General features: G+C 45.7%; 1 protein-coding gene across 5 annotated transcripts in view; it reads right to left on the bottom strand.

Moving 5' to 3' along the window:
• Positions 1 to 25,090, bottom strand: part of BBS1 (Bardet-Biedl syndrome 1) — an 82,948-nt gene extending 57,858 nt beyond the window's left edge. Inside the window, exons 1-9 of one of the 5 annotated variants that reach the window (XM_030218933.1) lie at positions 25,038 to 25,090; positions 9,369 to 9,481; positions 9,087 to 9,163; positions 6,460 to 6,494; positions 5,959 to 6,231; positions 2,802 to 2,848; positions 2,450 to 2,488; positions 860 to 932; positions 75 to 206 (exon numbers count right to left, since the gene is read on the bottom strand). In XM_030218933.1, coding sequence (XP_030074793.1) covers positions 75 to 206; positions 860 to 932; positions 2,450 to 2,488; positions 2,802 to 2,848; positions 5,959 to 6,231; positions 6,460 to 6,494; positions 9,087 to 9,163; positions 9,369 to 9,445 — 753 coding nt within the window. In that variant the 5' untranslated portion in view covers positions 9,446 to 9,481; positions 25,038 to 25,090. Of the gene's footprint in view, positions 1 to 74; positions 207 to 859; positions 933 to 2,449; positions 2,489 to 2,801; positions 2,849 to 5,958; positions 6,232 to 6,459; positions 6,495 to 9,086; positions 9,164 to 9,368; positions 9,482 to 11,768; positions 12,056 to 13,029; positions 13,175 to 13,409; positions 13,457 to 24,517; positions 24,868 to 25,037 lie in introns of those variants that run through there. The other 4 variants (XM_030218930.1, XM_030218932.1, XM_030218928.1 and 1 more) reach the window with 4 other exon arrangements.
• Positions 25,091 to 25,403: the final 313 nt, after the last annotated feature.

Genomic DNA, 25,403 nt, shown 5'->3' with positions numbered 1-25,403 from the left:
ATTAGTGCAAATTGTATGCGCTTCGGAAAATGTGGTTGACCATATTTACCTTTGCTTTATTTTTGACCTCTTACCTTGCTCAGGATGGTGAATGCTTCTGGGTCAATAATAAGAACCTCAGCATTCTCTGTACCTATCACCAGGCAGCTGACAGCATCCTCATCAGCCATGTTCTTCTTCAGGGTGCCCATGCAGGTGATAACAGTCTATGCGGAAAGGGACAAATGCTTGAGATGCATGCTGTGAATGACAGCAGGACATAAAAGCATAACAGTAAACAAGGCATTTTGCTCAATCATCCCCCAGCATGCACAGAGGCAGAGGATTCTTAGCATGGGAACTGGTTATGGAGAAGTTACCTTTCATGGAAAACAGAAAAGATCAGTAGTAGATATAAATAAATTTTATTGATGATGTAAGAAAATTGCCCATCATCAATAACATGTATTTATATCTACTCCTGATCTGCTTTCTGTTTTCCATCTTGGAGTTTGCGGATCGTTTGATTTGCTGTTTCTTGGAAGTTACCTTTGAGCCATGCTGGGGATGAGGGCACAAGAGGAGATGGGGGTGGCTGGCTGTAGTGATTGGACATGAGTGGAAAAAGAGCTAGGGGAATTGAGGGACATCAAGCAGGATGCTTCCTGACAGACAGATGGGAAAGACACAGGAAAGAAGCCTCACAGGGTGAGGAATGCTCCGACAAATGAATGGGAAAGAGGTGAGAGAGAGATCTTGAGGTGAGAGGATCCTTGATGAGTGCCAGATGGGCAGTAGCAAAGGCAGAGACCCTAATGAAAGCTGGATGTGAGTAGTTATACAGATAGGAATAATGTTGGTAGGTGCATTGTATCCATACCTGGCGCTTGATTGGGTGGTGTTTGTGCAGATTAACAAACGACTCCATTTCCTCCTGCTCAAGCATCAAGAACCTGAGGGAATAGAGCTAGGTGTTAGGGTAGCATGCAAATCTCCAAAATACACCTGACTGTTTAGCGGGTGGGGGGCAAGAATTAGACAGTTTCCTCACCCAGGGGGATGATCAGAAGCAAACGCCAGCGCTAGAGGCTATTAGTGCCATACTAGCGCCGGTGTTTGCTAACGCCCCATGATCACAAGCCCTCGAGCGCATGAAACAACGCACTTGAGGGCTCTGAATGCAACTAGCATGCAAATGCATGCTAAACAGGGCTAAACATATTCATCCCCAATGATCAGCAGCCAGCGCGCCAAAGATTGGGTCGCTGGCTGCGGCAAACCCTACACCAGCTCCAAGCTGGCGTTAGGGTTTGCAGATCATTGGGGAGGAATGGTGAGCCATGTCCAGCATGCATTTGCATGCTGGCAGGCCCCCATTCCCCTCAATAGTAAACTTGCCAGCAACAGGGGGCTGGAGGTCCAGCGGACCCAGGTTCAGGGAGGGCTGGAGATCCGGTGGGTCCCCCAGCAAAGTGTCCCTGGCGGCCTAGTGGGCGAACAGCCAACCCCCCCCCCCCCCCAGCGACAGGGGGGCTGGAGGTCTGCTGGACCTCCGGTCCCCACCCCACCCAAGTTCAGGGAGGGCTGGAGATCCGGTGGGTCTCCAGCCCCCCCTAGTCCCCCCTACCTTGTGGGTTGGAGGAGGGAGGGTAGCCTACCTGCTCCTCTTCCTGCGACGCCGCAAAATGGCGGCACCCAGCCCTGCCCAGTGTATTCTGGGATGCGCTGGGCGGGGCTATACACCTTATCTCCCTTATATTGTGTATAGACCCGCCCAGCGCATCCCAGGATACACTGGGCAGGGCTGGGTGCCGCCATTTTGCGGTGTCGCAGGAAGAGGAGGGAGGCAGGCTACCCTCCCTCCTCCAACCCACAAGGTCGAGGGAACTAGGGGGGCTGGAAACCCACCGGATCTCCAGCCCTCCCTGAACCTGGGGGGGGTGAGGACCGGAGGTCTGGCGGACCTCCAGCCCCCCCCCCCCCCCCCCGTCGCTTGGTGGGGGTGGGGGGGGGGGTTTGGTCGCCCACTAGGCCGCCAGGGACACTTTGCTGGGGGACCCCTGGATCTCCAGCCCTCCCTGAACCTGGGGTCCGCCGGACCTCCAGACCCTGTTGCTGGGGCAGGGGTAGTTGGGGCCTGGTGGTCCCATGGCCCTCCATCCCCCATGTTTGACAGGTTTGGGCTTTTGACAGCCCAGACCTGTCCAAACAAGTGCGGGAGGATTGTGCTGAGCACATGCTCATGCACAATTCTCCCGCACTTCTACCCCATGATCATAGATAATTGTGTGCTTAAATTTGCATGCAATTATCTCTGATCATACGTCTAATAACGCCCCGTGCTGTTCCAGCGCTGTTTTGGAGTGCTGTTGGAACAGCGCGGGGTTTGATCATCTGTTTGTCAGAGTGCACTGTGTTTTGTATATGCTAGTGCCTTAGCACATGAGGGTCTCAAGCAGGCCACCTTTACCTTAATGAACGTACAGATAGAGGAATATCAGCCTTGTCCCTGGAAGAGGATAGAAAAGAGACAATCTGTAAACTTCTCTGTTGCATAAGCATGATCAGGAAAATATGAAAAAGTGGGCTGAGCCCGAGGTATCAGACAGGGGACATCAGCAATTTTCTGGGTTAAACCCAAAGTACCACAGGCAGGGTGTGTCAGCAAGTTTCCTGGGCTGGGTAACAAGGCACTACAAGCTGAACCTGAGCTGCTGCAGCTTGGAAGCATCAGTGCTCTAATAACAGAGTTCTTCACTAAATGCCAAGACATGATTACAATTCATAAGTCTATTTGTAAAAAGATTTCAAACACCACGCACCTGATCCCCTCCAACATCTCTTTGAGAGTCATGGGGTCGATCATATCCTGCAAGAAGACTAAAAGAATTACTGTTTGCTTCCAAGATATTCATAGCTAGGAATCTGTGCACTAGAGTCCAAACTACTATAACAGGCACAGCCAACTATGAATTGGAAATGAGATGGCATGCTGTGCTACTGTGCAAGATGAGGACAGAGCTACGGAAATACTTAAGAGCAAGTTTAAAGCATAGTGCTTTACAGAAAAATTTGGTCTTACCTGCTAATTTTCCTTGAGTCCAACCAGACCAATCCAGAACACATGGGTTATACCCATCAGCTAGCAGATAAAGACAGAGACTTAAGAGCTGTAAGCTCTGTGCTACAAAGAATTTCACATAGGCACAGCCCACCAGTATCTCTAACAAAGCAAATGTTGAGCATCCTAACTGTAAACAAAACTTGCTGTAAATCACCTCGGGGTGAATTTCTTCAAAAAGGTGGCAAATAAAATCGAGGAGAAGGAAATTTGGTGGCAAGAAGCGGTGAACCAGGAGAGTTGTGCCCAACTGGCAACTGGTAGGGAGCCACAGTTTGATGATGTCACCAGTGACATCATCAAACTGTGCCCAGAACAGCTTAAAAGTTGCCAATACCTATGGTTTGTGGCTGCAGATCATGGCTAAGGAAGCATGCCCAAAGGGACATACCAAGCCCCTTGGAGCATTAGCGGAACCAGTGGAGTGATATCTTGTGCTGGTCATTTTTTTTATATCAGCTTTTGTGCAAATGTATTTGCTTTTATTTATTTTTATTGAAATACTTATTACCCATACTATCGAGTCATTCTCAGTGGGGTACAAAGTCAAAACATACACAACAAAATAGACAATACTATCTCATACAAATAAAGAAAAAGTTATATCTTACCTGATAGCATATAGATAGCTGGTGAACATGAGGATCGCCTGGTCACTTGCATGCCTGGTGCAAAGGTGGCAGACCTCACGCATCACCTAGATAAGACTAGTGCTGGGGAGAAGCCGGCTGTCTTAGTACATATGGGTACCAATGACATAGGAAAATGTGGGAGAAGGTTCTGTAAGCCAAATTTAGGGCTCTTAAGTAGTAAGGTCAAATCCAGAACCTCTAGGGTAGCATTTTCAGAAGTGCTCCCCATTCCAAAAGCAGGGCCCAAGAGACAGGCAGAGTGCCGGAGTCTCAATGCATGGATGAGGTGATGGTGCAGGGAAGAAGGTTTTAGATGTGTTAGGAACAGGGCAACATTCTGGGGAAGGGGTTGGACTGTTAGATGACCGAGGGGTAAAAGGGAACTTAGGGAAGACAAAGACATAGCTGAGAGATTAAATTAATTCCTTGCTTTGGTCTTCACTGAGGAAGATTTGGGAGAGATACTGATGCCAGAAATGGTATTCAAAGCTGACGAGTCAGAGAAACTGAATGAAATCTCTATAAACCTGGAAGACATAATGGCGCAATTTGACAAATTGAAGAGTGGCAAATCACCTGGAATGGATGGTATTCATAATGAAAGAATTGAAAAATTAACTTGAGAACAACTGTTAGTAATATGTCATTTATCTTTAATCAAGCATGGTACTGGAAGATTAGAAGGTGGCCAATGTAATGCCAATTTTTTAAAAAAAGGCTCCGGAGGTGATCTGGGAAATTATAGACTGGCGAGCCTAACGTCGGTGCTGGGCAAAACAGTAGAGACTATTACTTGTTCCAAATGTACAAAGACTAGGGGGACACTCGAGGAAGTTACATGGAAATACTTTTAAAACAAATAGGAGGAAATATTTTTTCACTCAAGGAATAGTTATGCTCTGGAACTCTTTGCCGGAGGAAGTGATAACAGTATGGCAACACTTATGTACTTATATATAAAAAGTGTAGTAATCTTGGTGTTAAACAAGGCTGTCAACTGATGGTGCAGAGGAGAATATATTCCTATTGCCTAGGAATTTCAGATCAGCTAACAAGAAAAGCTTTCTTGGGCTATTTACTTCTGAAATTAGTAAAGCAATTAAATACTATCGCTTGGAAGATTCTACTTCCTTATGATAAATACAGCCATGGGCAAAGACTGTAGAAGTCCAGGAGTTAACCGTCTCTTTAGGCAGTGGCACCTGGACGCATCTGAGGTGCAGGACTAAGTAAAGCAATGATTCCTAAATCTGCTCCTCTTCCACTGCATACATTGTGGATATACTGAAAACCTGACTGGCTGGGGGCTCCCCCCAGGACAGGTTTAGGAGCTACTGGAGTAAAGGGATGGCATCGTGAGAGGTTTTCAGTTGTTTCTGTGTGGGAAGTTCTGAGGAAGTAATGTGGGACAAAGGGTCTTTTTCAAGTAGTTTTGACTTTTTTTCCCTTTGTTATCAGAGTGCTTGTGAGCAATTCCTTTGTCACAGTTAAAGTAAGCTATTACTCTTCTTTTGTTTGTCCCATTGTTTACTCACTGTAGGTTCAATAGAGCTTGCAGACATGGAGGAGGGAGGAAGAAGAGGGGTAGATCATGAGTCACAACTATGTGGGATTTCAGATTCAGAGACCCTGCTAACATACACAAGGTAGAAGCTTGCTGTGTGGGTTGTTTGAGAGCAGCTTCATTATTTTCTTTCTAAGCTGGTTTTACAGGCTGTGAGAAGGAGTGAGACGATACCAGAGAAACTGTCACTGGAAGAATTGCCATCATGGCACAAGTTGTAAAAGAAAGCGAAAGCAAAACCACAGCTGCGCCCAAATGAGTAAAGAAGCAACTGACTGAAAATAGCTTAAGTCTGTGAGGAGACCTAGAGGCACAAAGAAGAACATCTGACATGTCCCATGAACGTTAAGGACTGAGGCAGCACTGGAACACGTACTTATGCTCAGAGTTGTCAAACTGTGACTTCTCTGAGCTGAAGAAGTGTTCCGGCACCCAAGGTTCCATCAAATGACATCAGCTCAGAGTGTGCCTGCTTTTATAGCAGTCTTTGTCTCCATCTGTTGGCTGACAGACATAACCCCCATGTTCTAGACTGGTCTGGTGGATGAAAGGAAATATGAGCTATGGATGACAGTAAAAAAGAGGAAGACATCAACATTTTCAAGTCAGTAGACGGGACAGTGACTTAATCATACTGCTGCTGCACCAGCTGCAGTCAGTACCTGTCTAGCCTGATTCCAGACATCCTGTTCCAGCAGGTTGACATCCAGGGCTGGCAGCGTGAACTTGAAGTAAGGCCTCAGATTTTTGTAGACGTAGATGTATGGACCGGAGGCCACAGCCACAGCAGGAGTTCGAGGCTCATTCTGGTCCATGAGGAAGGTAACCACACCAGTAGGCAAGTCCAGGAGGGCATTCTCAGTCATCAGGCTTGTACCCTTGTACACCTTCAGCTTCATGTTGTATAGCCCAGTTCCCAGGTCCCCCACCACCAGCTGAGGAAAAAGAATATTTTAATGTAAACAGGGACTGTCCTGAGAGTTTCCAAGTTTGGGTTGTAACCAGTGTGTCATACCTCGCTCTATACATTACAGGACCCCCTAGTCAGGCAAAATGTCCCTGGGAAAAATCCACCATTCCCTCCAGTCTTAAGATGGATCACATCCATTACCCCCAACCAGAAGAGTGGCTCAAAGAGCCTAGACAAACACAGCTCTCCTCACCTTCACTTCTCCATCCCTGTGCAGGTCCACTAGAGCTGGAACATAAAGCAGAAATCATAGTAAACTTTCTCACACAGAAAGACATTCCCTTCTCCCCTGCCAACTCCACTTGGGTTGGGAGAGACGGAGAATCAACAAGAACTGGGATCAGGATGGGTCACAGTTATGTATGACAATGCCAAAAGGCAGGTTAGCAAACCAAGTTCATTGAAAATCCGCTGAGGCAGCGGAACGCTGAAATCCCATGTAAGGTACATAGCAAAGAAAGACAGTGGGAAGTGGCCCATGCACCCAAAGGAGTCTTAATTGGGTTTTAATTGATCAAAGGCTCAAACACAGTACTGTGTTTCAGCCACAGGCCTGCTTCAGGAGTCTAGAAGAGACGTACGTAAAAATCATACATAGAAAATAAACATAAAAAATCATAATCATTGAATAAACTTAAACATAACATACCTTGATTACAAATTAAAAATAAAAACACATATAAGAGCACTAAATATACTTCAAACTGAATGTTTTATGTTTGTGTGAACCTAAAAATGTGTAATGATACTGTGGGTTGGTCCATAAAAACACACACCATTCAGTTTTAAAAAGTTGTGAGAACGTTAAAAGGGGAAAATACCCTACAAATACCCACATCTTGTGAAAGTTACGCAGATAAGCTAGTATCATGTAGGGCATTTTTCCCCTTTTAAACATTCTCATAACTTTTTAAAAACTAACCAGTATGTCATACACTTGGTTTAATCAAACAGATTTAGGGAAATCCATGTTTTTGATTTAGTGTACAATCAGGTACTGATATAGGTATGGTGTATGTCTATAGACCAACCCACAGTATCATTACACGAGATACACTTGACATTGGAAGTCTTTCAGATCAGTATAAAAAGTTCAGTATTTTTCTTGACTCCATTTGTCGCGTCTCTATTGTACATTTAGATTCTAAGGGCCCTGTTTACTAAGGCGCACTAGTGTTTTTAGTGCATGCTAATGCTAAAGACACCCATATATTCCTATGGGTGTCTCTAGTTTAGAACACGCTAAAACGTTAGCGCACCTACAGCACAGCTTAGTAAACAGGGCCTTAAATGTATATTCATGACTAAGCATAAGCCCTATCCAGTTTTCTAATTACTATGGGAAGCTGTACATTTTTGGTCTTATGCTATCTATGTTGTCATCATTATTACTATTTTATGGTTTCAGTGTATATTATAGCTTTGCCACTTTTTGTTTTTTACCAGATATCCAGAATCAACAGTCCTTTCATATATTTTATTATTGTATCCTAGTTTGGATGTAACATTACATTTCTAAATGATTTAGATTCAACACAAACAATCTACTATAATAAACGCACCCTCAACGTTCTGAGGACACTGACGTCACTGCAGGCACATCAACACCGGTTCGTAAGTTCATGGCGGTGAAGCCACAACACTCACCATGTCTCCATGCCCTGCCCTCGCGTCACACGTGATGACGTCGAGGGCGGAACAAGTAGACAACCACGCAAATGAACTGCAGCCGCTGAGGACGTGGAACAAGTACTGAACAACGCCATGAACGAACGGAGAGGGAGTAAAACGAATCCCTCTAGACAGCCTGACAAAAACCAGCCGCCGCCGACGTACCCATCACCCCCGACCCTTTAGGCCCCATCGCCCCGCCCCAGTCATGCTAACACACCTCCCCCGTTCGCCTCCTCTTCCCCCCATCACCTTCCCTCCCCCGTCACCTCCCTCCCCTTACGCTACTATCCCTGGGGCCTAGAGGTACCTCTTTCGCTCGGGCCATGAATGCAAGAGCCCCGTTTCCTGGCCGTACCGCTGGCTGCTAGCTGCCCTGCTGCATCCTGTGTGGAGTCCAGCTCGCGCCGTTTCAAAATGGCAGCCGAGAGTTGAAGCAGCATCGCGAGACTTCAACTCTCGCCGCCATTTTGAAACGCCGAGAGCCGGCTCGCACAGGATGCAGCAGGGCAGCTAGCAGCAGCGCTACAGCCACGAAACAGGGGGGACGGGGGCTCTTTTGCTCCAGCACCCAGCGAACAGGTACCTCGACACCACCACCGATAGTTGCGTAAGGGGAGGGGAGGGAAGGGAGTCCCGTGCCTGCTAGCGCCCGTTTCATTTGAGGCAGAAACGGGCCTTTTTACTAGTATAAAATATTCCATTTGTGATGTATATTAGATCACATGCTATTGCATGTATATTTATTTTTAATTTATAATCAAGCTATGTTTATGATTTTATGTTTATTTTCTATGTATGATCATTTTTACATATGTCTCTTTTAGACTCCTGAAGCAGGCCTGTGCCCAAAACAGTACTGTAATCAAGTCTCTGATCAATAAAACCCACTTAAGAAACCACTTTGGCCTGGCTCCTTTGAGTGCACAGTCGACTTCCCACTGTCTTTCTTTGCTAGGTTAGCAAACCAACCTTCAGCAGAGATCCTCTGTAGTCCCAGTACTACAAGTCACATCCCGTTTATGTTTCTCTTTACCTGCACAAATATGCAAAGGTGTGTATGCACTGAAGGAGCAGGGAGAGTAACACTGTAATGCAGTGGCTGCCTGATCAGCTAAGATACATAAGAAAATGCCTCTTAAGGACTACCTGTGCAGGAGGAAAATGTGTACAGGTTAGCCACAGGGTCATAATGTGCATCTAACCATTTTGAATTGGCTTCATTGCTAAGGGTGAGGAAAGAGAGGAGGCAATTAGAACTTGTAATAATAATAAATAATATCAAGATTCAGTTGCAGTTCATTTATGTCCTTTAGCAATTATAAGAATTATGCAGACACTAAGCAGAACATAAACCAGAAGAGAGAATTTCCAGCTTTCTATAGGAGGGCCATTCATACCACCAGCGCAGAAAAATGTTAACATACCCACCTCCTCTCCACACTCACTGGCTCCCTCTCATCTCCTCTTTGCTGGGCTCCTCGACCTGCCCCATGCGATGAGGTCATTGTGCCCACTGGATGCCAGTACCAGGTTTACGGTGGCTGGAAGGTTGCAGAAAACGTTACATCACAGCATTTTAAAAGAAATGTGTCTACGCTTCCTAAGTATCTCAAAGCAAGTAAACCTGTCTGACTTTCTCTGCTATAAAGGACAAAGGATATTATAGATACAGATAGCCTTTTTTTTTTTTAACTCCTCCAGGGCCTAGACCTAAAATTCAGACTCCACAGCTACCATGTCCACCAACTGCTGGAGACTGAGGAGACAGGGTTGCTGACTCCCAAAAGGCTGCATGGCATGGTTGTACTGTTCTCGGAGTCGGTTCTCAGTCTCTGCCTCCATCTGCTGGTGGGAGTACATGGCCCATCAGTCTGAAGGGGGACTATCAGGAGAAACTCTACTTCTGGGTTTAATATCTCCCTTCCTCTCAGCATCAGTGGGACTTCCAACCCCTCTATGAAACAGAGCTGTCAAGTTACCCAGTACCAAAAGGGAGATTTTTTTTTGTTTTGTTACATTTGTACCCCGCGCTTTCCCACTCATGGCAGGCTCAATGCGGCTTACATGGGGCAATGGAGGGTTAAGTGACTTGCCCAGAGACACAAGGAGCTGCCTGTGCCTGAAGTGGGAATCGAACTCAGTTCCTCAGTTCCCCAGGACCAAAGTCCACCACCCTAACCACTAGGCCACTCCTCCACTTCCTAGGCCAGTTGTGACTTTCTAACAAATGTATCATGGTGCATTATGGGACATGCAGCATAGATTTCAAAGGACAGAATCAGGGACTATAAATTGCACATTGCTTTGAGGTACAAGTAAAAAAACTGGAACTTTCCCTGCTAGTACCGAGTAACTTGGCCTCTGAAGACCCTTTGAGAAAGAGAGATGGTAGCAAATGCAAGAACTTTACCCGATGGTGGGCAGAGAACTTACTGAATGAGAAAATGAACAGCAGATAGCAGTACACCTCCAGAAGTGTGTGTGTGTCTGAAAAGTCACAGGATACATCAACATGCATGAGACTGAAGAGTGAGAGTGCATGCATTTGTATATGGTAGGTCTGAAGAATGAGAATGTGACAGTGTATCTGAAGTTAGAGTGTAAGCAAATGTTTGTAAAGAGCAAGAGAGTGCATGTGTGTGTGCGCACATTTCTGAAGAGCGAGTGTGTGTGTGTGTAAGCACATGTTTCTATATCTATGGTGGATACAGTCTCATATGAATGGTTTCCTCTGAAAATTTGGATTGAATTAGAGAAGCCCATCGGTACAAATATACCTGTGCATATACTAAGCAAAGGGAAGTTTTCAGCCTGATGAGCTTACCCAGTAAACTATTGTTACCTAGGTAAATTTTATTAAAAACTGTCCTAATACCAGAGTTGCCAAGGGGTCCCAATTTTTGAGAGGGAGATTTTAGTACACGCCCCAGTCACGCCCACTGCTTTGGCTCTGTCCACTCTGCATCAGCTCTGCCCACTCAGCATCATGTCATTTTTCTTTTGATGTAGGAAAGATTTTAAATGCTCCCAGGTTTCAACCCAATTCATGTTTAATATGGGATATAAATGATATAAATAAGTAAACAAACTCTGAATGCTGAACACCTGATTCGCATAACATGATGTCTGTTTTAGAGGCCCTTTACCTTGAGAAAAAAAAAATTTCTGCACTAATATAACTGTGCTAGGGTGTCCCTTTAACCAGCTCTTCCAAATGACACACTGACTACAATTTCCAAATTACTACTCTACCTATGAAAAGTTATTCCCTTATTACACTTCTATATCTCTATATATACACACATATATACATATATACCTACCTACCTATCTATATATAGATTGTTTAAAGTGGCAAATAGCTTGCTGACATCACGCTTGACAAATCTGGGGTAATGATGTTTTATAAAATATTTCTATGTTTATGTACAAGTTGGGAAAAGGCTGGATTCTATTCCATCTGTTCTGAAACCTTAGTGTAATTATTACTTACTACATTTACCTCACCCTCGCACTTTTTCCACCATCCTTCTACTCAAAGGTTGCTTTTTTGTTTCTATATTAATTAATTCAGTCAACTGAGTAAACATCGCCGCTTTTCCCGCCTTTCGACCTCGAGACTCGCCCTCTACTTCTTCTGTTTCCCAGTGCTGAACTGAGCACCCCTAAACATTTTTTTTTCTTCTTCCAACTGAAATTTTTTTCACACTAAGTTTTGCAAATTTATACCTCAAGACAGATATCACCTGTACATCTCACTTTCTGAGGCAGTTCACCCTTGGTATCTCCAATTTGTACAAGAGGCAATGAAAGATGAAAATGACTCACCAAAGTTTCCTGGTTCTCAGTCCACTGCTCCAGAGCTTACAAGTTACCCAGTTCCAGAAGGGAAACTTTTGACCTTACATCCCAATTCAGTGTACCATCTGCAGTCCCCAATTCTACCCACTGAGATCAGTACTACACATCCTAAAACACACTAGCATAGGGTTGCCAGAAATCTAGGAATACCTTAAAATCTCCTTCCTGTAACTGGCTAACTTGGGAGCTCTGCAACTCTAACCATTAAGCCAGTGCGTCTCAAACCAGTCCTTGGGTCACACCTAGTCAGGTTTTCAGGATATCCACAATACATATGCATGAGACATGTGCAAATCTCTCTCATGCATATGCATTGTGGATATCCTAAAAATCTGACTGGCTTGGTATCTCCCGAGGACTGGGTTGAAAACCCCTGACCTTAACCCAAGCTCACTCACACCTATTTACTGCTGCCATGCCCACAGCTAAGCACTGCACTTTTCCCTGCTACTAAAGGACAGGTGAAATGCTGGTGGAAGGTCATGAAGATGTGGAGAGGTGGCAGGGAAAATGCATGAGTCTGCAGGAGGGGAACTTTAGAAAAGAAGTAAAATGGGGCCCAGGTAAATGGGGCTCGGTAAAATGTTTGCCTAGCACCCATAGTGTTAATCTGGCCCTGGTTAGTACACTGTAGCATGGAGATTCCTCACTCCTTTAAGGGCATCAGAAAAATACAAGACCTTGTATGCAATGACACAAACTCAGGACCGGCTTGGCTTGATGACTTGGGAGTTATCTTGTCACCTCATCTACATTTTTTAGGAAGGGCATTCCAAACATGCTCTGGGAACGCCAAACCTAGTAGTATTTTCAAAATATCCACACTAAATATCCATGAGATCACGTAAGTCTCCACTCCATGCAAACTGCTCTCATGCATATTCAGTGTAGATATCCTGAAACCCCCTACCAGGAGTCTCAAGGGCATGACTGGAAAACCCTGCTTTAAAAACTACAGACTGGAAATGAATTGGGTGGCCCTAAGGTTGCCACCTCTGTCCTAAGGGACAAGCTAATCCAGTCCTGTTTTTACTCTATTACAACTACAAGGAAATGTAGTTTTGATTTCTTGGGAAACTCAATCAGTGGCGTAGCTAGGTGGGGCGCAGGGGAGGAGCGGTCGCTCCCCCAAACAGATTTTTAGAAGAGATGGCACCTAAGCGCCAAATGCCTGCAGTGCCAATGGCTTTCTCTCCCCCCCCCCCCGCCCCGCGAATCTTGCACCTACTCCAAGTCCTGTCTCTTCCGCCCGCTCTCGCCCATCCGTGTGGTTGCTCGTTTTTAAAGCCCTGAGGCGTTCTCCTTCCGACACCTGCGATTCACATAGCCAGCCTTCTGCCAGCGTCGGTGCCCCTCCCTCAGACACCTCCCACCTCTGCAGAAGACAGGAAGTTGCATTGAGGCGGAACGGGCAAAAGGTAAAAAATGGATACAGCGGGATCCTCCCGGATTCGATTTAAAAACCTTTAAAAGTTAATTTTTTTCTTTGCCCAGTCGTTTACATGTGGACATTGTACATATATCCTCCAAAATAAATGTTTTTAGAAGAAGACAGCTGATGTAGTTAACGCTGAGGATTATTCTCCCGGGATCCTCCTACTGCCTTACCAATCTATTCCTCCTTAAAGGTTGCGCTTGCGATCCTCCTTGCGACGGTAACATTACATCATAGGGGGCGTAACTTAGCGGATCGGGCGTTCTCAAGCTTAAAATAAGATTTAATGACAGGAGCGCTTCTTTGTTTTCACAGCCACTACTGTTTACAGTATGAAGCGATCACCATCCATAACCCAGCGCTGCACAAATCTTTTAGAAAGTTAAACAAAGAGGTGCAATAGGCTGGGGTGGAAGTGAGCCTATCTAGTCCACTGTAAACAAGCCAATTTGGTTAATCTCTGTTTCCACTCCCCTGAACGGCCGTCATTGCCATACACTCAAATCACAACATGCAAACATATGAGCTGCTGCAAGGAGGTTTAATAGACAGGAGTGGAAGTGAGCCTATCTAGTCCACCGTAAGCAAGGAAGCCAATTTGGTTATCTCTATTTCCACTCCCCCGCGCAGCCGTCATTGGTTGCCATTCACATCAAACAAACAAGCAAACCTATTAGTTGCTGCATCTGTGTTGTAGTTCTTTATTGTTGATCCATCTGTAACAAGCCTAAAGCTGTTTCATTTGGATTGGCAGGACTTACACGGTGGAAGATAAAAGACATAATTGGGGTGACATGATACAGACGTTCAAATATTTGAAAGGTTTTAATCCGCATTCAAACCTTTTCCGGAGACGGGAAAGTGGTAGAAGTAGAGACATGAATTGAGGTTGAAGGGGGGCAGACTCAGGACTAATGTCAGGAAGTATTTTTTCACGGAGAGGGTGGTGGACACGTGGAGTGCTCTCCCGCGGGAGGTGGTGGAGATGAAAACAGTAAATGAATTCAAACATGCGTGGGATAAACACAAAGGATCCTGTGTAGAAGGAATGGATCTATGGAATCTTAGCGACATGGGTGGCAACACTGGCATTTGGAGAATAAAAACGGTGCAGGGCGGACTCTATGGTCTGTGCCCTGAGAAGACAGGACAAATCAAACTCGGATATACATATAAATATTACATACCATGTAAAATGAGTTTATCTTGTTGGGCAGACTGGATGGACCGTTCAGGTCTTTATCTGCCATCATTTACTAAATGTTACTATGAATATCATTTTAAAAAAGCTTCAAAATTTATTGTAAATGGTAGTGTAGTCATTTTTCTTCACTGTTCTGTGCAATATAGATGACCAGATTTCAGTGAGGATATCTTGTTTCCTAATGGGTTCATCTTAACTGTTGTAATCTGCCTGGGAAGCCTGGTGTTTATAAAGACGATGGAATATATTGAAATTAAATGGAAGTAGAATTAAACTCTCCTTTCACTGGGGCACATGGAATCACATTTTCATCTGTTTAGTAGAAGTTTGACTTTTAGATATACAAATGGATTATTCGTTTGGAACATGTTTCAGGGGCAAGTGGTTTTATAACTCCAAATAAAAATAAATATTTTGTTTCATGCAGATCTCTTTTGTTTAAACATAACTAAATGGGCTAATAGCCCCTAATGCAGTCCAGTGGTTTTCTTATAATTTGTTCTTGTGATGTCTTATACTGTGCCAAACCTGAAAACTCTTATCTCCTTGAGGTTAAATGAGGGGACATGGGATGAGCTTATCCGGTCCACAGGAGACAGTATGACTATAAAGTTGAAGCCGGTCCCCCTACAGCAGCCATCCCCGTTTGTCAAAAACAATAGCAAAGTAGATTTGCATTCTCTCTTGTAGGGGATGGGGAGAAGATCTAAGAGGAGTTGTGGGGGCTGGGCTGGTGGAATTTTCAAGGGTATGTGAAGGGGGGGGGAGGGTTATTTTCAAAATATATTGTCAGTACTGCAGAAGCTGCTTTGTTATTTCAGTGCTGTACTGTGGTTTTCAATGGAGCGCTAGATGCCTGCTTTTTTTCATCATGACAATAAAGATAGTCCTCTATAAAAAAATACTTGCAAAAGTTTTAATGCCTGTATCATTTTTTTTAATTTCACAAAAATATAATTTATTTTAAAGCTTCCCCTATGAACATATAAACATAAATTTTAAATCAGCAAAACGAGCATTAAAAATTATTCTACCTGCTAGACACAGCAGAAACTCTCTGCATATGTCCAATCTTCTGGAAGGGCTGCTTACACCTAGATTCAGCTGTATTAATTGGTCTAAGGGGCAGCATACAGCTAGATTTGGCTCTGTTGCTCAGCAGAGGGCCACATACAACAGGATCCTGGTGTATTTGGGATCAGAAGTCCCAAATACACCAGGATTCTGGAGAATTTCGATCAGAAGTCCAGAATACACCAGGATCTTGGTGTATTTTCAATCAGAAGGGCCGAATGCACCAAGATCCTGGTGTATTTTCGATCAGAAGGGCCGAATGCACCAGGATCCTGGTGTATTTTCGATCAGAAGGATGAATGTGGGGGTTGAGCCTTTGGGCTTCCTGAAGATATAGGTTGTTGTGGTCCGTGGTCACTGTGAAAGGGTATTTGGCCCCTTCTAATAGATGATGCCAATCGTCTAACGCCAACTTGATAGCTAGTAGTTCCCAATCTCCAATTGTGTAGTTCCTCTCTGTAGGTGAGAACGTTTTGGAGACATATGCACATGGTAACAACTTACTCCTAGAGTCAGCTGAGATAAGACGGCTCCAGCCCCATTAGATGATGCATCAACCTCCACCATTAAAATCTTCTGAGAATATGGATGTCAGAGCACTGGAGCCGTAATGAAAGCCTGCTTCAAATCGTTTGCCTGCTTCAAATCGTTTAAGAGCTAGTATCACCTCCTCAGGCAAATCTCAAATACTGGCCGAGTCAGGGCGGTAAGGGGCACCGAAAGAGTAGAGTAGTAAACTGATAGTAGTAGTTTGCGGAAACCGAAGAAACGTTATATGGTTTGACATCCCTGGTTACGAGGCAGTCGCAAATGGCCATCCACTTTGTCGGATCCATCTTAAGTCCTTGGTCCGATACAATATAGTCCAGGAAGGGCAATTCTCTCTGTTCAAAAGAACACTTTTCCAATGTAGTATACAGCCTATTCTCCCGGAGCCATCGTAGGACCTGTTTTACATGTTTCTCTGGGTTGAGTCAGAGTCTTAGAGAGTATCAATATGTTGTACAAAAAACTAGCACACAAGTCAGGAGTAGCCCTAGAAGATGTCATTGACGAAGTTTTGAAAGACAGCCAAGGAATTGGCGAGCCCGAACGGCATAACCAAGTATTCCATAATGGCCATCTCTGGTATTAAAGCCATCTTCTTCTCATCTCCCTTAAGGATCAAGTTGTAGGCACCCCTCAGATCCAGCTCAGTAAAATGCAGGCCCCCTTGGAGATGATCAAACAGCTCTGTTATCAGCGGAAGTGGATGCTTAATTCTTGGCAGTAATACCATTTAGACCTCGTCAATACATGGACTTAAGGTTCCATCCTTTCCCCACAAAAATGAAACCTGCCCCTGCAGGAGAAGTGGACAGTCAGATAGAATCTCTTTACAGATTCTCCGCAATGAAGTTGGATATGGCCTGAGTCTTGGGTATGGACAATCAGGGTAAACTCTCCCACATGGTGTGTTTTCCCCAGCTGCATGATGGGGCAGTCATCTCGATGAGGAGGGAGAGTCTCTGCTTGTTTCTTGGAGAAAACATCAACATAAGCACAAGGCAGGCCCTCCAGAATACTTATGTCCGCAGAGGCAGGGGTCTGTGCTGGGTCCGTTGCTTTTTAATGTATTTATAAATGACCTAGAGATGGGAATAACTAGTGAGGTAATTAAATTCGCCGATGACACAAAATTATTCAGGGTCGTCAAGTCGCAGGAGGAATGTGAACCGATTACAGGAGGACCTTGCGAGACTGGGAGAATGGGCGTGCAAGTGGCAGATGAAGTTCAATGTTGACAAGTGCAAAGTGATGCATGTGGTAAGAGGAACCCCGAATTATAGCTACGTCTTGCAAGGTTCCGCGTTAGGAGTTACGGATCAAGAAAGGGATCTGGGTGTCGTTGTCGATGATACGCTGAAACCTTCTGCTCAGTGTGCTGCTGCGGCTAGGAAAGCGAATAGACTGTTGGGTGTTATTAGGAAGGGTATGGAGTCCAGGTGTGCGGATGTTATAATGCCGTTGTATCGCTCCATGGTGCGACCGCACCTGGAGTATTGTGTTCAGTACTGGTCTCCGTATCTCAAAAAAGATATAGTAGAATTGGAAAAGGTACAGCGAAGGGCGACGAAAATGATAGTGGGGATGGGACGACTTTCCTATGAAGAGAGGCTGAGAAGGCTAGGGCTTTTCAGCTTGGAGAAGAGACGGCTGAGGGGAGATATGATAGAAGTGTATAAAATAATGAGTGGAATGGATCGGGTGGATGTGAAGCGACTGTTCACGCTATCCAAAATACTAGGACTAGAGGGCATGAGTTGAAGCTACAGTGTGGTAAATTTAAAACGAATCGGAGAAAATTTTTCTTCACCCAACGTGTAATTAGACTCTGGAATTCGTTGCGGAGAACGTGGTACGGGCGGTTAGCTTGACGGAGTTTAAAAGGGGTTAGATAGATTCCTAAAGGACAAGTCCATAGACCGCTATTAAATGGACTTGGAAAAATTCCGCATTTTTAGGTATAACTTGTCTGGAATGTTTTTACGTTTGGGGAGCGTGCCAGGTGCCCTTGACCTGGATTGGCCACTGTCGGTGACAGGATGCTGGGCTAGATGGACCTTTGGTCTTTCCCAGTATGGCACTACTTATGTACTTATGTACTTATGTACTAAGATGGGCACTACAGAATCCAAACAGTGTTGCTGGCAGATATCTCGCCAGGCCACAGTCTCTCCCATCTGCCAGTCTAGGCTTGGGTTATGTTTCTGAAGCCAGGGCAAGCCTAAGATTATAGGATTTATTGATGCCTGTAACATGTGGAAGGTGATGGCTTCCCTGTGGAGAACACCTATTCTCAGGCTTACAGGTACATTTTCAAGTTTAATATGTCCCTGGATGTTCCTGTAAACTGATGAGACCAGAACAGCCCTAGGAAGCTCCTGGGAAGGAATGCCAAAGTGACAAATGAGTGCCTCGTCAATGGAATTTCCTCCTGCTCCGAAGTCTATGAAGGCTTCAGTCATCTTAACCTCCTGGTCCAGGTCAAGCAATGCTGAACCAGGAATTGGGTGTGGGGAAATCGGCCTACAGACCCTAGAACTGCTTCTCCTATCAGAGCTAGGCCGGAGAGTTTCCCAACTTCTTGGGAACTTCTGGGCATAATGTCCTGCCTCCCTACAGTAAAGCCATTCATGATGTATTGTAAGCCACATTGAGCCTGCAAAGAGGTGGGAAAATGTGGGATACAAATGCAACAAATAAATAAATAAAGACACCTCGCCAATCTTTTCTAAATCTTTTCCTTGGTGGTCCTTCCCCTGCACAGGCACACACTCGACCCACACCCCCACCCCTCCCTGTACCTTTACAACAAGGTGGAGGCAGAGGGACAGGAGCAATGGCTCCTCCCTCCTGCCTCAAGCCCACCCGGTACAAAATGGTGGTGCCCAGGCCCTGCCACCCCATATAAGGGGAAAAAACTCCTTATATGGTATTTAGCCCTGCCCAGTGCATCTCAGAATGCACTGGGAGAGCCTGGGCGCAGCCGTTTTGTTATGGGCGGGCCAGAGGCAGGAGGGCAGGAGCAATGGATCCTCCCTCCTGCCTCGGGCCCGCCCATAACAAAATGGCCATCCGCTTTGTCGGATCCATCTTAAGTCCTTGGTCTGATACAATATAGTCTAGGAAGGGCAATTCTCTCTGTTCAAAAGAGCACTTCTCCAATTTAGTATACAGCCTATATTGTATACTAGGAAAAGGACGGTGATAGGAGTGTACTACCGTCCGCCTCACCAGGATGAGCAGGTAGACGCAGAAATTATAAAAGAAATCAGAGACGCAAACAAAATGGGCAATGTGATAATAATGGGTGACTTCAATTACCCAAATATAGACTGGGTAAATGTAACATCGGGACACGCTAGAGAGGTACAATTCCTTGATGAAATCAAGGACAGCTTTATAGAGCAGCTGGTGCAGAAGCCGTCGAGAGAAGGAAAAATTCTAGACTTGGTCCTTAGTGGAGCGCTTGATCTAGTGAGGTGACATTATGGTACTGGGGCCGCTTGATAACAGTGATCATAATATGATCGGTTTTGATATCAACCTTGAAGTAACTATACATTGGAAGTCAAATACATTAGCGTTTAACTTTAAAAAAGGAGACTATGATAGAATGAGAAGAATGGTTAAAAAAAAACAGGGGGGCAACTGAGAGGGTAAAAACTGTACAACAGGCGTGGACGCTGTTCAAAAATACCATCCTAGAGGCCCAGGCCAAACATATTCCGCGAATTACGAAAGAAAGACGGAAGTTCAAAGGACAGCCGGCGTGGTTGCAAAGTGAGGTGAAGGAAGCTATTAGGGCTAAAAGAAACACCTTCAGAAAATGGAAGAAGGAACCGTCTGAAAATAACAAGAAGCAACATAAGGAGTGTCAAAGCAAATGCAAGGCACAGATAAAGAAGGCCAAGATGGATTACGAAAAAGATAGCATTAGAGGCAAAAAAAACATAGCAAAAAATGTTTTCGGTTTATTAAAAGCAGGAAGCTGGCAAGAGAATCGGTTGGGCCGCTGGACGACCGAGGGGTAAAAGGGGCGGTCAAGGATGACAAAGACGTAGCAGAGAGATTGAGTGAATTCTTTGCTTCGGTCTCACCAAGGAAGATTTGGGTGGGATACCGGTGTCGGAAATGGTATTTCAGAATTAAAGAAGATCCTTACGTCAGGGGCGTAGCCACGGGTGAGCCTGGGCCCACCCACTTTGGGCTCAGGCCCACCCAGCAACGGTGCAGACGCCAATAAAAGAATTGGGAAGATCCGCCGGCATGCTGCAGGCCTTCTTTCCCCTCCCTCCCCTTCGGGCAGCGCTGCAGTCTAAGCAAAGCTGCACGGCACCGGGTCCGTCCTGCCGCTACGCTGCTGCCCTCCGTTGTCATCTTTGTCTGGCAGAGCAGAGGTGTTAGTTCTTCTGCTGCTTATCTGCAGCGGATCCACGCGCTGCCAGGGCTGTCTGTATGCTGCTGCGACTGCTTCATCTGCACTGGCCTCGCCTCTTCAGAAAGAGTATCGGAGAAGGTGAGGCCGGCCGGAAGGAAGCAGTCGCAGCAGCATACAGACAGCCCTGGCAGCGCGCGGATCCGCTGCAGAAGCAGCAGAACTAACACCTCTGCCAGACAAAGATGACAAGGGCAGCAGCGTAGCGGCAGGACGGACCCGGTGCTGTGCAGCTTTCCTTAGACTGCGGCACTGCCCGAAGGGGAGGGAGGGGAAAGAAGGCCTCCAGCCAGTCTGCCAGTGGTGGCTGGGGAAAGGGAGGGGAAAAAAACCTGCAACATGCTGGCGGGTGGTTTGGGGGAGGGGTCGGAGACAGGAGCACTGTTGGGATGAGGGAGTGAGACAGGGTAGAGCTAGGTGGGGTGGGGGGGGACGGAGAGATGCTGCAAGGGGAAAGAGAGGGAGAATTGTTGGATATGGGTAGGAGAGGGAGGGAAAGGGCATGAGATAAAAAACGTGGACATGGAAGTGGAAGGGAGGGAGAGATGAGAGAGGAAATGTTGAACATGGCATTGAGGTGAGGGAAAGAAAGGATGGAGAGATGGTGGGGGGTGGGGAAGGATAGAGAGAGATGTTAAACCAGGGGCTTAAGGCAGGGAGAGGGAGAAAAGTTGGGCATGAAGGTGAAGAAGAGGAAAGGAGAGATGCACAAGCGGGGGAGGGGAGAAAGAGGGAAGATGGATCCAGGGAGAGAAGATGGACAATGGATGGTAGGGAAGAGAAAGGGAAAATGCTGGACAATGGGGGAGGGGAGAGAGATGGGACAGGAAGATGCTGGTGATGGGAGGTAAAAGGGATAGGGAAATATCAGGCCATGAGGGTGAGGAGGGTAGAAAAAAGGAACAGATGCTGGGCTGGAAGGGTGGAGGGAGGGAGACACTGGGAATGGTGGAGAGCATGGGGGAGAGGCCCAGGGAGTGGAGATGGCAAGGAAAAAATGAGAGAACAGTAATCACAGGGGATAGAAATATGGTAATGGCACGTAGATCGAAGATGGAAGGGAATGGAAGGCTGGGAAGGAGAGAGATGGGGAATGGTAAAGCTAGTGGGTGAAAGGAGATGGAAATGTGATAGATATCTGAAAAGTAAAAAGAAGGAAAAGATTTAGAAAGAGGATGAAATTTGAGTGTACAGAGGCAGAAAAGAAAAAAGAAAGAAAGGAAAGAGCTAAAATGGAAAGATTAATATTTCAGAGGCAGGTGTAGTGAGGAAATGAAACGACAGGCGAAAAAAGACAAATGGACAACCGCTTGAAGAATTAGCAGACAGACAGACAGGAAAGCGGGAAAGAGAAATTGGAACCAACATGGTGGAAAAATAAAATGTCCAGACAATAAAGGTAGGAAAATCATTTTACTTTGAATATTTTAAATGGAATATGTTAACTTTGGGAAATGTGCATAGCGGATGTCTTTTTATTGTGTTAAGTAAAAAAGGAAATGCGCTTTTGTTTTGTTTTGGGGTTTTTTTCTCCAGTGTTGCAGTACATGCTGAGGTTCCCAGTTCAATTTTGTCTATATATTTTTATTTATAATTTGTGATCCCTTGTTCTGTAATTTGTGAGGGTCTGTCAGTTTGACTTTAACGGCAGATGAGGAGATTGGAGAGGAGAGGGAATTGGGGGAAGGGTTTTATTTTCTGCTCTGGTCACCAGCATGGCTAATGACAGCCCTGACCCTTGCTGTAGCTAGTGGGGATTCCCAAGCCCTACTAGCTGGGGTCTCTTCTGAAGCAGGCCAGAGATGCCTTCTACTCAGTGCGTATTTCCTAGTAAAAAAAGGTGCCGGTACTCAAATGCTAGGCCACTCTTCAGGGGTGGAGTAATCACTGAGGGACCCATCCCACAATAGCCAAGCCCCCTGCAACCGGTTACAGAATGTATGACAAGGTAGAATTGGTGTGTAGAGCCTCAGCTCTTTCATTAAAACTTGGGGTCCATGGGTCAATTTTAGCAGACATCGAAAATGGTGCCGGTACTCAGTACCCCCTCAAAAAAAGCCCTTCTACTGAGCTTGGCAGATGGGGGCAGCATCCTGGAGCCACTGACAACTAAGCATGTATGGGGTGCTGGCATCAGTGGCTCGAGGAGTTGCTGCTGCCTACTGGGCTTGGTGGACAGGAGTTCTGGCCATCTTACTGGAGGCCTTCAGCTGACAGAGATTGGGGATCCTCATCTGCTAAAGTATTTATATTTTGAATTGGGAAGTGCTGGGGGAGAGAGAAAATTTTGTGCCCACCCACTTTGTGCTCAGGCCCACCCAAATTGGCTGTCTGGCTACGCCACTGCCTTACGTGACTGGGAGACTGGGCGGCTAAATGGCAGATGACGTTTAATGTGAGCAAGTGCAAGGTGATGCATGTGGGAAAAAAGAACCTGAATTATAGCTACGTCATGCAAGGTTCCACGTTAGGAGTTATGGACCAAGAAAGGGATCTGGGTGTCGTCGTTGATAATACACTGAAACCTTCTGCTCAGTGTGCTGCTGCGGCTAGGAAAGCGAATAGAATGTTGGGTATTATTAGGAAAGGTATGGAATACAGGTGTGAGGATGTTATAATGCCGTTGTATCGCTCCATGGTATGACCGCACCTTGAGTATTGTGTTCAATTCTGGTCGCCGCATCTCAAGAAAGATATAGTAGAACTGGAAAAGGTGCAGCGAAGGGCAACAAAAATGATAGCGGGGATGGGACAACTTCCCTATGAAGAAAGACTAAGGAGGCTGGGGCTTTTCAGCTTGGAGAAGAGACGGCTGAGAGGAGACATGATAGAGGTATATAAAATAATGAGTGGAGTGGAACAGGTGGATGTGAAGCGTCTGTTCACACTTTCCAAAAATACTAGGACTAGAGGGCATGCGATGAAACTACAGTGTAGTAAATTTAAAACAAATAGGAGAAAATGTTTCTTCACCCAACGCATAAACTCTGGAATTCGTTGCCGGAGAACGTAGTGAAAGTGGTTGGCTTGGCAGAGTTTAAAAAGGGGTTGGACTGTTTCCTAAAGGACAAGTCCATAGAGCGCTACTAAATGGACTTGGGAAAAATCCACAATTTCGGGAATAACATGTATAAAATGTTTGTACGTTTGGGTAGCTTGCCAGGTGCCCTTGACATGGATTGGCCGCTGTCGGGGACAGGATGCTGGGCTCGATGGACCTTTGGTCTTTTCCCAGTATGGCATTACTTATGCCTATTCTCCCGGAGCCGTCATAGGATCTGTTTTACATGTTCTCTATGTTGAGTCAGTCTTAGAGAATATCAATATGTTGTCCAAATAAACTGGCACACAAGTCAGAAGTATTCCCTAGAAGATGTCATTGACGAAGTTTTGAAAGACAGCCGAGGAACTGGCGAGCCCAAAAGGCCTGCCTCCACCTTGTTGTAAAGGAACAAGGAGGGGCAGGGTGGGGGTCGGGTACGGGAGGGGGAGTATGCACGCACAGGAAAGGGGTTCTGTCCAGTGGATCACCACCAAAGTAAAAAAAAAAAGGTTGTGGTGTCACAGGGGGTTGTGGGGGGGGGGGGGGGAGAAGAACAGATTGGGGTGGTCAGGGTCTGCTGGACCACCATGGTAAATTTCTAAAAAACAGTGTGGGGTCAGGGAGGTACAGTGCATCACAGTCAAATGGATTTGACAGGTCAAACTTGCAAACAGCGAGGATGCACAAAGGGGAATCAGTGCAGCTCATCTGGCTATTAGCTATTCGCTAAATTGTGCATCAGGGCCTTAGTCGCCAAAGCCTCACCTTGTACAGTTGGTTAAGAAGACGGCCCAGGATACAGCCTTCAAATGAGATAATAAGAAATCCAGGACTAGCTAAAGTATTCAACTAGAAAACAAGCTGGTCTTCCTTAACTGCAAGAGATCTGACAGAGTGAGTTAACAGCTCCAGACCCTGAAGTGTTTTTCCCCCCCACTTCCTTAATTCTATGCTGTGCTATGAATTGTACTATTCTTACCTTTGTCTCACCTTCTTCCACTAGATGCTGTTGCAGCAATCTCTTCTTCTCACTTGTATACTGGGAATTTGTTAGAGCTGTTCGCCTTACTTTCCATTCCTTGTGGTTTACGCTGTAGCTTCTCCAGCTCTCTTAGAGAACGTTTTTCATACCATTGCATATTGTGAGATGTAGTTCTCCCTCCTTGCTCGGATAATTACCATTTCTTTTTCCTCCTCCACTATAAATGAATTTAAATGCTGAAAGCAATAACACCCCTCCTCCTGTATTCTCTCCTTCCTGTTTACACGTCTCCCTCTATTGCAAGCTGGGAGCAATAGTCTCTCGTTCCCGTTAGGAAATCTAAGGTCCCACTACCACTTTCACGGTGCACGCTGGGAGCTGTAGTCTTACCAGTTGCCTGCTCGTTAAGAGCTGAGTCGGAGCCCAATAGACAGGAGTAGCAGTAACAGCTACCGGGAGTCCGGGAGTGCTACCGCCAGGTCTCACCTCGGGAAGGAATTAGAATCTCATATCTTACCACAGCACAACGCTCCTGAGATAAAGGAGAAATACTGAGAACTCCACTTGGTCCGCCGCAAATAGCGTCCTTAACTACTGCGCACAGTTAAAGTCCAGCGACATGACGTCACCACGCACGTACCATCACTACATAGGAAGTTGAATGAGACAGGAAACTGCAAGGAGGTTGAAGAAAACAGGAATCGCAGTAAATCATAGTTTCTTACCTGTAACGGTAGTTTTCCATGGACAAAGGATCTTCTAGCCACACCTTCTGAATATTCGTCACGGTGACGTGCGAGACCCGGAATCCAATAGGAATGCTTTAAAAGTAAACACATTAGCATTAGCGCATTCCCGCCCAGACCGGTACTATAAATACCTT

This window comes from Microcaecilia unicolor, chromosome 11, assembly GCF_901765095.1.
Source record: "Microcaecilia unicolor chromosome 11, aMicUni1.1, whole genome shotgun sequence".
In the NCBI taxonomy this organism is placed as follows: domain Eukaryota; kingdom Metazoa; phylum Chordata; class Amphibia; order Gymnophiona; family Siphonopidae; genus Microcaecilia; species Microcaecilia unicolor.
Note: the sequence above shows the minus strand (reverse complement) of the source record. Positions and strands in the feature narration are given on the sequence as shown.